Here is a 14,803-nt window from a genome sequence, read left to right as displayed (position 1 = left end):
TCGGTCCTGATGAATGCACCAAGTAAATCCTTGACAGCATGTTTATTAGCAATAATCAGAACTGTTTACACGAGGATAAAATAGTGTGATTGACAATTATTAATGATGTTCACATTGTTCAAACGGTACTTGCATTGCTAATGATTAGACTTAACTTTCTGTGTTGCGTTAATGTACAATTGCATCACAAATGCAGTAACTTCATGAAAGATACGAGTGGCGGGATTCTCTGGCCTTTGAACAGCGTGTTTCTCAGCAATAGGAGGTGGCCCACTGTTAGCTGGCGGCGGGACCATATCAGTGAGACTTCCCACTGATGCCACCCTATGTCACCAGGAAACACGTGACAGGGTGTGCCATCAGCGGAACAATAAGATCCCATCAGCGTGAAGAGCCAGAACATCTTGCCCTAGGAGTTTAAACATAAGATGCTGTTTTTACAGTGCCAAGGCGTGTGGCACAAATGAGCCAGCAAAGAGTGGCAATTTCCACTTCAATGCACTTCAATAATGGCGTGCATCATTCAAATGCCATCACTTTTTTCCAGCAAAATCTGGCCTTATTCATGAAAAATAAAATGTATTATGGAGTGAAGCAGTGCCAAATGATAGAAAGAGTCTTTGCTTGTTGGCATGCTACTGACTTTGTAATGATTTGGTTAGTTATATTCCAAATTTTAAAATATTTGTAGCATTTTCACAAGAGGAAAAAGTAAATAATTAGCACATTGAGAATTAAACTTTCTTTATTCAATTAACCTACATTTTTGCCAGCAATTATTTCCTCTTCCTCTTCTCTTGCTCCCTGGACATGGTGCAAAATAAATGCTTTCCTAGTGTCTCTGCTTGGAAAGCATCAGTCTAGATCAGTCCAGGGCAGCATGGCGGCACAGCGTTAGCACTCTTCTTAATAATGTGAAAATTGTTAATGAGTGCTAATCGAACTTTTTTTATCCAAAAGTAAACAGTTCTGAACATTGCTGATAAAAGAGACATGCTGTTGAAGCTTTATGTCTTGCACTCATCAGGACAGAAAAGAATATACAACTTCAAAGGGAACAATCATTTATATGGCATGAGAAAAAGTGTGCTGATTGGTTGGCAAGTGGATTATGATTGGTTGGGATGGTGCCATACAGAACGTACAGATCTCTGCATTATCTGTGTGGAGTCTGCACATTCTCCCCGTGTCTGGGTACTTCGATTAGGTGCAATGGCTTTGCTAAATCCTCCCTCAGTGTACCCGAACAGGTACTGGAGTGTGGCGACCAGGGGATTTTCATAGTAACTGCATTGCAGGTAATATAAGCCAACTTGTCACACTAAATAAAATTTAAACTTCAGATGTAATTCCACCTATTCCACACTCTGCTTAAGGACCAACTGGAGTTCAAAGCCTCAAGATCACTTTATTTCAGGGACAAGAAAAAATAGCATGACCTGAGCAGGCAAGGGAGGATCTGAAGAAGGACCTAACTATGTCAGGTCTCCAAGCTTCCTTTTGGTGTACATAAAATTGTGGCAGAAGTACAGATTTCACTGAAACACATTGAATTACCGGCACTATGTCATCTAAATTATACTGCTGCTACCATTCCTGCCCCAACGTATGCCTGTCTTATACTTTGGTGATCATTTGTGACCGAGGGTGATCGTCTACCTAAGAAAGTCCGCGTCACTGATCATGAGTTCCTTGCGTGGCTGATGAGTCTGATCATAGAGCCACATCTTTGACCACACACTTGGCAGGTGGGTTCAGTCCTTGGATTCTACACTGCTGATATTCCTTTCTCAGGCTCCTTTTCCTGGCCTCCTCTTGCCATCGGATGCTCTTGAAGAATTATGTTTCTTCAATCAGGAGGTCCCTCCAAGAGATCTCTTCTGAGCAAGGGTCTTCTTGGCATTGATGTCTAAGTTGCGTTTCTTGAGCTAAGACATCAGAGTGTCTTTGAAGCGTTTTCTTTTCCTGGAGCCTTCCTTGAGCTGGACAAAGGAGATTTGCTTCGGCTTTTGAGACTATGACATCCTAAGCATACTGCTGACCAGTGGAGTTGGTTTCGGATGATCGTGGCCTTAATGCTGGTGTTCTTAGCTCCTTCAAGGATGCTGAGGTCAGTAAACCTGTCCTCCCAGGTGATGTGGAGAATCCATCTCAGACAGCGTTGAATGTATGTATGTCTCCAGGGCCTTGAGGTCACAATTGCATGTAGTTTCTGAACCATACAGAAGAGGTGGGAGGATGACTACCTTGTACATGATGATCTTGGCATCAGTACAAATGTTTTGGTCATCAAAGACTCTTGTCCTCAGGCATCGTTTGTGGATTGGATATGATGTTCAATCTCTGCATCAGTGTCAGCCTCAGATGAGAGTTTTTAAAAACGTTTTTATTTATTATTGTCACAAGAAGGCTTACATTAACATTGCAATGAAGTTACTGTGAAACTCCCCAGTCGCCATACTCTGGCAGTTGTTCGGGTACGCAGAAGAGGAATTTAGCATGGCCAATGCACTTAACCAGCAATTTAGGACTGTGCGAGGAAACCGGAGCACCAACAAGAAACTCACGCTGACATGGGGAGAACATACAGACTCCACACAGACAATGACGCAAGCCGGGAATTGAGTTAGCAATGGAAAGATGGTAGGAGTGGAGGGCCTGAATGACATTATTGTTACTAGAGAGGCGGTGCTCGACAGACTGGAGGGGCTGATTGTGGACAAGTCACCAGGACCGGATGGAATGCATCCGAGGGTTCTGAAGGAAATGGCGGTGGTGATAGTGGATGCCTTGGTGATTATTTTCCAAATGTCGCTGGATTCCGGGGAAGTGCCGGGAGATTGGAAAACGGCTAATGTTACGCCGTTGTTTAAGAAGGGTGGCAGGCAAAAGGCGGGGAATTATAGGCCGGTTAGTTTAACGTCTGTTGTAGGAAAAATGTTAGAATCCGTGATCAAGGAGAAAATAGCGAGGCATCTTGAGGAGAATTGTTTGGTAGAGCAGACGCAGCACGGTTTCGTTAAAGGGAAGTCGTGTCTGACGAATTTATTGGAGTTCTATGAGGATGTGTCTAGGGCGGTGGATAGAGGAGAGCCAGTGGATGTGGTCTTTCTTGATTTTCAGAAGGCATTTGACAAGGTGCCTCACAAGAGGTTATTGCAGAAGATCAGGGGACATGGAGTTGGGGGTAGGGTGTTAGCGTGGATAGAGGATTGGCTGTCAAATAGGAGGCAGAAAGTGGGGGTCAATGGGTGTTAATTGGATCGGCGGTTGGTGACTAGTGGAGTGCCTCAGGGGTCAGTGCTGGGGCCTCAGCTATTTACCATTTATATAGATGATCTGGAGGAGGGAACCGAGTGTATGGTGTCGAAATTTGCTGATGACACCAAGATTGGTGGAACGGCAAATTGTGCAGAGGGTGTGGAGAGTCTGCAGAAGGATCTAGATAGGCTGGGCGAATGGGCCAGGAAATGGCAAATGGAATTTAATGTTGGCAAATGTGAGGTGGTCCACTTTGGTAGGAATAATGGTAGGAAGGACTATTACTTATGTGGCAAAAAACTGCAGCATGCGACAGTGCAGAGGGACCTCGGGGTCCTTGTGCATGAGTCGCAAAAACCCAGCCTGCAGGTGCAGCAGGTGGTCAGGAAGGTGAATGGGATGCTGGCCTTCATAGCGAGGGGGATTGAATATAAAAGTAGGGAGGTCTTGCTACAGCTGTATAGGGCACTGGTGAGGCCGCAGCTGGAGTACTGTGTGCAGTTTTGGTCGCTGCACTTACGCAAGGATATTTTGGCCTTGGAGGGAGTGCAGAGGAGGTTTACTAGGCTGATACCAGAGTTGAGGGGGTTGGACTATGAGGAGAGGCTGAATAAACTAGGCTTGTACTCGTTAGAGTTTAGAAGAATGAGGGGAGATCTCATTGAGACGTATAAGATGTTGAATGCGATGGATAGGATAGAGGTGGAGAGGCTCTTCCTGCTCAGAAAGGACAGTAGGACTAGAGGGCACAGCCTCAGGATAAAGGGGGGGCGATTTAGAACAGAGTTGAGGAGGAACTTCTTCACTCAAAGGGTGGTGAATCTCTGGAATTCTCTGCCCGTTGAAGTGGTGGAGGCTGCCTCGCTCAATATTTTTAAGATGCGGGTTGATAGGTTTTTGATAGGCAGGGGGATTAAGGGTTATGGGGAGAGGGCGGGAATGTGGAACTGAGCCATGACAGATCAGCCATGATCTTATTGAATGGCAGGGCAGGCTCGAAGGGCTAGATGGCCTACTCCTGCTCCTATTTCTTATGTTCTTATGTTCTTACCCAGGTCCCTGGCATTGAGAGGCAGCAGTTCTAACCACTGTGCTAGGCTCCCCAGTTTGGGGAAATGTTCCACATTTGGGAGGGTTTTTCCGTTGATCTAGATGGAGTGAGATACCACATCTTGCCCTGGGGCAGGTTGGTAAAGGACTAGAGTCTTCTGGAGGTTTTGGCTGAGGCTGAGACAGGCAAATTGTGCAGACGGTGTGGAGAGTCTGCAGAAGGATCTAGATAGGCTGGGCGAATGGGCCAGGAAATGGCAAATGGAATTTAATGTTGGCAAGTGTGAGGTGGTCCACTTTGGTAGGAAGAATGGTAGGAAGAACTATTACTTACGTGGCGAAAAACTGCAGCAGGCGACGGTGCAGAGGGACCTCGGGGTCCTTGTGCATGAGTCGCAAAAACCCAGCTTGCAGGTGCAGCAGGTGGTCAGGAAGGCGAATGGGATGCTGGCCTTCATAGCGAGGGGGATTGAATATAAAAGTAGGGAGGTCTTGCTGCAGCTGTATAGGGCATTGGTGAGGCCGCAGCTGGAGTACTGTGTGCAGTTTTGGGCGCCGCACCTGCGCAAGGATATTTTGGCCTTGGAGGGAGTGCAGAGGAGGTTTACTAGGCTGATACCGGAGTTGAGGGGGTTGAGCTATGAGGAGAGGCTGAATAAACTAGGCTTGTACTCGTTAGAGTTTAGAAGAATGAGGGGAGATCTCATTGAGATGTATAAGATGATGAATGGGATGGATAGGATAGAGGTGGAGAGACTCTTCCCGCTCAAAAAAGACAGTAGGACTAGGGGGCACAGCCTCAAGATAAAGGGGAGGCGGTTTAGAACGGAGTTGAGGAGGAACTTCTTCACTCAAAGGGTGGTGAATCTCTGGAATTCTCTGCCCGTTGAAGTGGTGGAGGCTGCCTCGCTAAATATTTTTAAGAAGCGGGTTGATGGGTTCTTGATAAGAGAGGGGATTAAGGGTTATGGGGAGAGGGCGGGAAAGTGGAACTCAGCCACGACAGATCAGCCATGATCTTATTGAATGGCGGGGCAGGCTCGAAGGGCTAGATGGCTTACCCCTGCTCCTATTTCTTATGTTCTTATGTTCTTCCCGCAAAAGGTGTCAAGTATCACTTGGGAGATTTTCTTCTGAGAGAATGGAGATAGCGATGTCACCCACATATTGAAGTTCTACAAACAACTTCACTGTTGTTTTCTTCATACGTTTCAATCAGCTGTGGTTGAAAAGCTTTCCATCCATCCTACAGATGATATCCACTCCACTAGGAAGCTCGTTCTTGATAACGTGAGGGATGATGGCAATAAAGATGGAGAAAAGGATGGGGGCGATGGCACATTCCTGGTTGACTCCAGTCTTGATCTCAAAGATTTCTGTCGTGAGGACTGTCGTCGACAGCTTGGCATAGAGGGATTGTAGGATGTTTATGCATTTTCCTGGATGGCTACAGTCTTTGACAGGATCTTCCATAGCATGTCCCAGTTGACTGAGTTAAAATCCTTGATCAGATCGATGAAGGTAGAGTGGTTGACGTTGTTTCTGGTATTTCTCTTGAAGTTGTCAAGCAGTGAAAATCATGTCTGCTATTCCATAGTTTGGTCGGAAGGCACACTAGCATTCCAATATTGCTCTTCCTGGCAATGGAGAGTAGGGAGCGTCTTTAGTAGCTCTCACAGTCTGCTTTGCCTCCTTCTCGAAGATCACCCCAGGTAGGCAGGAATTTCTTCTCTGTCCCAGATTTTCCAGAACAGTTGATGGAGATGACAGGTGATCTTCTCTCCTCCAAGTTTGAAAATCTCCGCTGGAATCCCTTCCATTCTTGTGGCTTTTCCATTCTTCTCATATTTAATGGTGGCTTCAACTCCATTCACGTTTGGCGGGAGTTCAAGATCATCTTTGATTAGATAGATAACACATCAGAACCTGATGCTTGGTGGATGTAAAATTAAAAAGGTTGATTTTCCAGTGGTTACGTGTTTTTTTTTTGCATTATCAGCTTCTGTAGGAATACCAAAAATGCATATCGGCATTGTGCAACACTTGTGATTCAGCCATTTGACAGTAATCAAGCATGCATTCTCATGAAAGTTCGACATCCAGACACATGGATTTGGGCCGGTGTCTGTGGGAGTTTGCACATTCTCCCCGTGCTTGCATGGGTTTTCTCCGGGTGCTCCGGTTTCCTCCCACACCCCAAAGATGTGCTGTTAGGCTGATTGGCAGGAATAAATTGTCCCTAAATCAGTTTCCCTCAATCTGGATGGCCATAAAACATTAGATAGGGGTCATGGGTAGAGAGGTGGACTAGTGGTGTTGAGATGGCGGCGCGGGCTCGCTGGGCTGAAGGGCCTGTTTCCTGGGCTGATTTTGTTCTTTGTTCTTATCCAAATGGCCTCCCTAGAAATATCTCAACTAACATTTTTGACATGCCAATTTTAGGAGTCTTTGATATCATCCCACCAATATCAATCAATAATTGATCCATTTTGGCAGGACCAATGGGATGAACAAGTACACTATCAAGGGCAGGAGTCTTAGCAGTGTTGAAGAGCCGAAGGATCTTGGGGTCCGGGTCCACAGGACTCTAAAATCGGCCTCGCAGGTGGAGGATGCGGTCAAGAAGGCGTATGGTGTACTGGCCTTCATTAATCGAGGGATTGAGTTTAGGAGTCAGGAGGTAATGCTGCAACTTTATAAGTCCCTTGTCAGGCCCCACTTGGAGTACTGTGCGCAGTTCTGGTCACCTCACTATAGGAAGGACGTAGAAGCTATTGAAAGGGTACAGAGGAGATTTACAAGGATGTTGCCTGGATTGGGAGGCATGCTTTATGAAGATAGGTTGAGAGAGCTGGGACTCTTCTCCCTGGAGAGACGAAGGTTGAGAGGCGACCTGATAGAGGTTTATAAAATGTTGAGAGGAATAGATAGGGTGGATTCTCAGAGGCTATTTCCCCGGGTTGAAATGGTCGCTATGAGAGGACACAGATTTAAGGTGCAGGGAAGCAAGTACAGAGGTGATGTTAGGGGTAAGTTTTTCACTCAGAGGGTGGTGAGTGAATGGAATCGGCTGCCGTCAGTGGTGGTGGAGGCGAACTCGCTGGGGTCTTTTAAAAGACTTCTGGATGAGTGTATGGGATTTAATGGGATTGGGGGTTATAGATAGGTCTATGGATTGGTAGGTATTGATGTGATTGGCGCAACTTGTGGGCCGAAGGGCCTGTTTGTGCTGTAGTGTTCTATGTTCTAATAATCATGTCGGTATTGAAAATGTTGACAAATTTTAAAGTCACTACTTGCACAATCCTAGCTGGGTTAACAACAATCACACTGTCTGAACTGGTCATTATAAACAAATGGTTGAAATACAGCAACTGAAACAGATTATATTGCTGGGATTGCATTTCCTAAAACAAAATTTACTTACCAAGAGTCAATGATTTATGTGTTGAACAGAACATAATGGCAACTGTGTCTGCGGCTGTGAAACCTGATTTTTTTCTGAAAGTGCAAGAGCAGTTAAAAAAAAAATAACTTTTGGCTTTTTTTTAATATATTGTTATACCCATATTATATTTGAGAACACACACAGTAAAATATAGAAATATATTCATCCAAAATACAATTACTTACCTTGTAGAAATGATAAAAGTTAAAAGCATGAAACTCAGCTGAAGAAAAAATACTAAAAGGAAAAGAAAAATAATGTTTAGTAAACAACTATATATATATATATATATATTCAAAGTGCATGCAATTTGCAATGCAATTGGAATAGACCTTGAATAACTGTGAAGATACATTCATCTTACGAAATTTAAGTGTAATATTTCCCGTATTGTAAACTAATTTCAAATTTTTCAAATGTCAAATATAAAGTTTCAAGAAAAACAATCATATTAAAATTTCAAGCTATCCATTGCTACTCGTGATTTTCTTTCTGCAATTGTGAGCACTTTGTCAGAATATTAAACAGGATTATAATATCCTACTTTGTAAAAAAAATGTCTGTAATATTCAAAGGTGGCTTACCAAAAAAAGAATTGAGTGGAAATTTAACGAGTCACATCAAGTCGTTCAAACAGAAAAAATATGTTTGGCAATCGATAGCACCTTGGTCACTTGGAACTTCAGTTATTTTTCTTAAAGTGTAACTTCGAGTTTTTAAAATCATTTACAATAGATCTTATAGTTAGATAACTCATAAAATTATTAAACCTGTATGAAATCATATGTATGAAATATGCATGAAGGGCGTTGTAATGGTGGAATTATTTTTAGATTGGAAGTAACATGACTTCACAATTTAAATTGAGTTGAACAAAACATAAATCTTGTGTTATAAGAAAATTTTAAATGACAGTCATTGGAAAAGAAATGAGTTAATTGAAAGACAAAACACTTTCTGTTGAGTAATAATGCTGACAATTTTCAGGTTGAATACCCTCAATGTGCTGTTAGCTGATATCAAAAAGGAGTGTTATAAATGGCCTCAGTGTCTCTGGACTGGGACAGGAAAAAACTATCAGCTACTTGTTCCTGGCTATCCAGAAACCCCAACTGGAAACTGCAGATTATATAGACAGCATCAGCCCCAAATATTAGGTGTTCTGCATCCCAATGACTCAAATACTTTGATGTTTTTCTGTAAATCTGAACATAAAGAACTTGAACAACATTTTGGATCATCAGAATGAGTTAAAATACATAATATGAAGTAATGCCAGGCTGCCAACAAGGTTATCATGATCATATGCCACTTTGTGAGATATGGAAGGGCTAATATCATCCGAGAAATGATCTCGACATGAATGACCATTATCCTATGAAAGAGAACTTAAAAAATCCATTGAAACAAAAGAAGTCAAACAAAAAATATATTTTCTCCTCATCTGCTGTTAAAGATTGTTATAGTTTACTTGCCTCTAGTGAGTCCATGTGCTAAGGTTTTCTGCATATGCAAAATAACATCACTCCTGATTAGTGATATTTAAGGAAATAAAGTTAACTTCTTTTCATCTGCAGTTTTAAATGGTGTGGCTAGCAGTTTTGCTATAAGAAAGTAGTCAGAGAAAAAGAGTGCTGAAGATATTGCACTGGCCAATCACCAGAGAAATCACAGGTTTCATATAACCTATTATGGGATCTAATCCTGAAACAGTTATCACTGATATGTTTGACAGTAGCAAAGAAAGATTATCATAAAGTGCGAGTAAATCTTATTCATTACTTACTTATAAGAACAATTATTATCAGACTAAAAGTCTCTAGGTCAATATTTGGATTGGAGAAGGTATCACAAAATGTTGAATATATGATCATAAGAAGCACACAACTGCTGATAACTCCAAATGGGGGCTTCTTCCTTTCAAGCCAATCCTTGATGTATTTTCGTAAAATCTGTAGGGAAAAAGAAAATCATCAGTTTATCTTGTGGAAGGTTATGTAAGTCAAGTTGGGCATCACAAAATAAATATGACAGCACTGCGGCATTTTGTGGGAGTGGAATAATTCAGTTGGTGTCCCCAGTGGATTTCAAAGCTTTCCAGCTGCATAGCTATTCTTCTGGGGAATTTAACATTTTTAGTGGAACTTCCGTTGGGGAGCTCTAATGACAGCACATTTTCAACTAGATTCAAATCCATCCTTAATCATGGCAAATGCTCTTTGCTAGCTGTCACTGAAATATGTCCATTAAGACTTCCTCAAATTCGCATCTTCTATTAGCATAAATTAATACATGCGATTGCTAAGTATTCCTCTCCGTCAACAAACAATTTTAAGCTCATCTTGGGAACCTGAAATATCTGACATCTTGTGGAATTTCATAAATGTGGGTAATAGAAAGTGATTCTTAGAACATTTTAATATTTAAGTAACTGGCATTGTACCACAAATTTCTAATTAAATTATAACTCATGCTTCAAAATCTTAAGTACATGTGTTGTGGGAGTTTAAATAATTTAATCTCTGAATATCCAGTCTAACTATAAATGTATACATAAATGGCATTCAAAACTTTTTACGGTATCAGAATAATCATTCTAAGCTAATCAAAGTGAAGAGATACAAATTATTAAACGTTGATAATGTTGATAAATGTTATTCCCTAAATATGTGAACTAATAAGGCATCTTTTTGATTTTAACAAATGTTAACAATTTACCAAGATACAGTATATGAAATCTGCTCCAAAGTAATATTGCTACGTGGCACTAAAAACTTGGATCAAAGCCATGAAAAATACCATTCTGGGACGAGATGTCATTTCCATGTCAAAAACATTCAAGTTCTGTGATAAAAGATTTTCAATGATTAAACAAGAATTTTCTTGTGGTGAGTGCAAGTATTGTTTCAGATGGATTTTATGTGGCTGCAGTGCAGTGTATGTGGTTTAAGGTAAAAAAAAAGCAAAAATTACATCTAGTGTTATTGCTTTAGCAAATGAGTGAATGGATGAGCAAATGATTGAGTGAATGGACTAGCGTGTAGGTAAGTGGGTGAGGTAAGTGGGTAGGATGGTAGCATGGTGGGCTGGAAGGTAGGATGTGTGTGGGGGTGGGAGGGGGTGGAGAAGAGTGAAGTGATCAGGGATAGTCAGGTTGGGCCAGGAGGGGAGTTTTAAAATATTCATTTATGGATGTGGACATTGCTGGCTAGGCCAGCATTTATTGCCCATCCCTAACTGTCCTTGAGAAGGTAATGCTGGGCTATCTTCTTGAACCACTGCAGTCACTGAAGTGTAGGTACACCCACAATATGGTTAGGGAGGGAGTTCCGGGATTTTGACTCGGGAACAGTAAAGAAATGGTGATATGGCAGTATGAGGGGGAGGTTAGACAGGTGGTGGAGAAGGGAAATGTCCAGACTGAGGGGCTGAAGTGTATCTATTTTAACGCCAGGAGTGTAGTAAATAAGGTAGATGAGCTTAGGGCGCGGATTGCTGCTTGGGAATGTGATGTGGTGGTCATTATGGAGACTTGGATGTCTCAGGGACAGGACTGGGTACTTCAGGTGCCAGGATTCAGATGCTTCAGGAAGGACAGGGAGGGAGGCAAAAGAGGTGGTGGAGTGGCACTGTTGATCAGGGACAGTGTCATGGCTGCAGAGAAGGAGGATGCTGTGGAGGGACTGTCTACGGAGTCTCTGTGGGTGGAAGTTAGGAACAGCAAAGGGTCGATAACTTTGCTGGGTGTATTCTGTAGGCCGCCCAATAGTGACAGGGAAGTTGAGGTGCAGATAGGGAAACAGATCCTAGAGATGTAGAAATAACAGAGTTGTCGTGATGGGAGACTTCAATTTCCCAAACATCGATTGGAATATCCCAAGGGTAAGGGGTTTGGATGGGGAGGAGTTTGTTAGGTGTGTTCAGGAAGGTTTCCTGACACAGTACATGGATAAGCCTACGAGAGGAGAGGCTGTACTTGACCTGGTACTGGCGAATGAACCAGGACAGGTGACGGATCTCTCGGTAGGACAGCATCTTGGGAATGGTGATCATAATTCTATCTCCTTCACAATTGCATTGGAACTAGATAGGATCAGGCAGGCTAGCAAGGTGTTTGTCTGGAGTAAGGGGAAATACGAAGATGTCAGGCAGTTAATTGGGCAAATAAACTGGAAGGAGGCATTCTTGGGGAAAAGTACAGAAGGAAGGTGGCGGATATTCAAGGAATGTTTGTCTGGAGCTCTGCACGACAACGTTCCGATGAGACAAGGAGGTTTTGGTAGGTTGCGGGAACCGTGGTGCACGAAGGCTGTGGTGAACCTAGTCAGGAAGAAAAGGAAGGTGTACAAAAGGTTCAGGGAGCTAGGAGATGTTAAGGATCGAGAGGAGTATAAGGATTGTAGAAAGGAGCTTAAAAGGGAAATTAGGACAGCCAGAAGGGGTCATGAGAAGACCTTGGCGGGTAAGATTAAGGAGAATCCCAAGGCCTTCTACAAATATGTGAAAAGTAAAAGGATGAGAAGAGAAGGGATAGGACCTATAAAAGGTGAAGGGGGAAAGGTCTGTGTGGAACCAGAAGAAATGGCAGAGGTGCTTAATGAGTACTTTGCCTCAGTATTCACGGTGGAAACTGATCTGGGAGATTTTGCTACAGGTTTGCAGCAGATGGAAAAGATTGAGTATGTGGATATTAAGGAAGAGGATGTGTTAGAACTTTTAAATTCTATCAAGATAGACAAGTCGCCGGGACCAGATAGGATGTACCCCAGGTTACTGTGGGAGGTGAGGGAGGTGATTGCAGAGTCCCTGGCGATGATCTTTGCGTCGTCGATGGAGACGGGAGAGGTTCCGGAGGATTGGAAGATTGCAGACGTAGTTCCTATTTTCAAGAAAGGGAACAGGGATAGCCCGGGAAATTACCGACTGGTGAGTCTGACCTCAGTGGTTGGTAAGCTGATGGAGGGGCTTCTGAGGGACAAGATTTATGAGCATTTGGAGAGGTTTAGCATGATCAGAAATAGTCAGCATGGTTTTGTCAAGGGCAGGTCGTGCGTTACGAGCCTAGTTGAGTTCTTTGAAAATGTGACTGAACACATTGACGAAGGAAGAGCAGCGGACGTGGTGTACATGGACTTCAGCAAGGCGTTTGATAAGGTCCCCCATGCAAGACTTCTTGAGAAGGTGAGAGGGCATGGGATCCAAGGGCCTTTGGCCTTGTGGATCCAGAACTGGCTTGCCTGCCGAAGGCAGAGAGTGGTTGTGGATGGGTCTTTCTCTGCATGGAGGTCGGTCACCAGCGGAGTGCCCCAGGGATCTGTTCTAGGACCCTTGCTGTTCGTCATTTTCATAAATGATCTAGATGAGGAAGTGGAGGGATGGGTTAGTAAGTTCGCCGATGACACGAAGGTCGGTGGTGTTGTGGATGGTCTGGAAGGATGTCAGAAGTTGCAGCAGGACATAAATAGGATGCAAGACCGGGCGGAGAAGTGGCAGATGGACTTCAACGCGGATAAATGTGTAGTGGTCCATTTTGGCAGGACCAATGGGATGAACGAGTACACTATCAAGGGCAGGAGTCTTAGCAGTGTTGAAAAGCAGAAGGATCTTGGGGTCCGGGTCCACAGGGCTCTTAAATCGGCCTCGCAGGTGGAGGATGTGGTCAAGAAGGCGTATGGTGTACTGGCCTTCATTAATCGAGGGATTGAATTTAGGAGTCAGGAGGTAATGCTGCAACTTTATAAGTCCCTTGTCAGGCCCCACTTGGAGTACTGTGTGCAGTTCTGGTGCCTCACTATAGGAAGGACGTGGAAGCTATTGAAAGGGTGCAGAGGAGATTTACAAGGATGTTGCCTGGATTGGGAGGCATGCCTTATGAAGATAGGTTGAGGGAGCTGGGACTCTTCTCCCTGGAGAGGTGTAGGTTGAGAGGTGACCTGATAGAGGTTTATAAAATGTTGAGAGGAATAGATAGGGTGGATTCTCAGAGGCTATTTCCCCGGGTTGAAATGGTCGCTATGAGAGGACACAGATTTAAGGTGCAGGGAAGCAAGTACAGAGGTGATGTTAGGGGTAAGTTTTTCACTCAGAGGGTGGTGAGTGAATGGAATCGGCTGCCGTCAGTGGTGGTGGAGGTGAACTCGCTGGGGTCTTTTAAAAGGCTTCTGGATGAGTATATGGGATTTAATGGGATTGGGGGTTATAGATAGGTCTATGGATTGGTAGGTATTGATGTGATTGGTGCAACTCGTGGGCCGAAGGGCCTGTTTGTGCTGTAGTGTTCTATGTTCTATATATTTCCAAGTCAGGATGGTGAGCGACTTGGAGGGCAGTTTCAGGTGGTGGTGTACCTAGATATTTTCTGCTTTGTCCATCTAGATGGTAACAATTGTGAGAGTTTAGAAGGTGCTGACGAAAGAGCCTAGATGAATTGTTGCGGTGCACCTTATAGATGGTACACACTGCTACCACTGTTCGCCAGTGGTGGAGTCATTGAATGTTTGTGGAAGGGGTACCAATCAACTAAGCTGCATTGTCTTGGATGGTATTGAGCTTCTTGAGTGCTACTGGAGCTGCGTTCATCTAAGCAACTGAAAAATATTCGATCATATTCTTGACTTGTGCCTTGTAAGTTCTTTTGTGGAGATCATCACTGCCTGTTGCTTGTGTGGCACAATTGTTATTTGCCACCCCAAGCTGGATCTTGTCCATGTACATTTGGACATGAACTACTTCAGTATCTGAAGTAAACAGATAAACAGTGAACATCCCCACTTCTGACCTTATGATGGAAGGAAGGTAATTGATGAAGCAGCTGAAGATAGTTGGGTCTAGGACACTATCCTCAGAACTGTCATGATGTCCTGTTAACTTGCATCCTCCTTTGTGCTAGGTATGACCTCAACCAGCAAAAGGTTTTCCCCAATTTCCACTGACTCCAGTTTTGCTTGACTTGTAAACTTCTGCTATTGCTGATCAACCCGGAATTTGACAACGCTGCCATGCTTTTGTAATCTCGATTTGAAGGTTTGTATATCATGTTCAAAG

At 43.5% G+C, this 14,803-nt stretch overlaps 1 protein-coding gene across 4 annotated transcripts in view; it reads right to left on the bottom strand.

The window, feature by feature from the left end:
- slc10a7 (solute carrier family 10 member 7) overlaps nt 1-14,803 on the bottom strand; it is a 363,006-nt gene that overhangs the window by 68,636 nt on the left and 279,567 nt on the right. For 3 of the 4 annotated variants that reach the window (XM_080193167.1, XM_080193159.1, XM_080193182.1), the window contains 3 exons: nt 9,546-9,711; nt 7,945-7,996; nt 7,739-7,812 (listed from right to left, as the gene is read on the bottom strand). In XM_080193167.1, the coding sequence (XP_080049293.1) occupies nt 7,739-7,812; nt 7,945-7,996; nt 9,546-9,711 (292 nt within the window). Of the gene's footprint in view, nt 1-5,408; nt 6,314-7,738; nt 7,813-7,944; nt 7,997-9,545; nt 9,712-14,803 lie in introns of those variants that run through there. The other variant, XM_080193175.1, reaches the window with a different exon arrangement.

This window comes from Carcharhinus amblyrhynchos, chromosome 1, assembly GCF_965287045.1.
Source record: "Carcharhinus amblyrhynchos chromosome 1, sCarAmb.v2.hapA, whole genome shotgun sequence".
NCBI lineage: Eukaryota > Metazoa > Chordata > Chondrichthyes > Carcharhiniformes > Carcharhinidae > Carcharhinus > Carcharhinus amblyrhynchos.
This window is presented reverse-complemented; position numbering and strand designations above follow the sequence as displayed.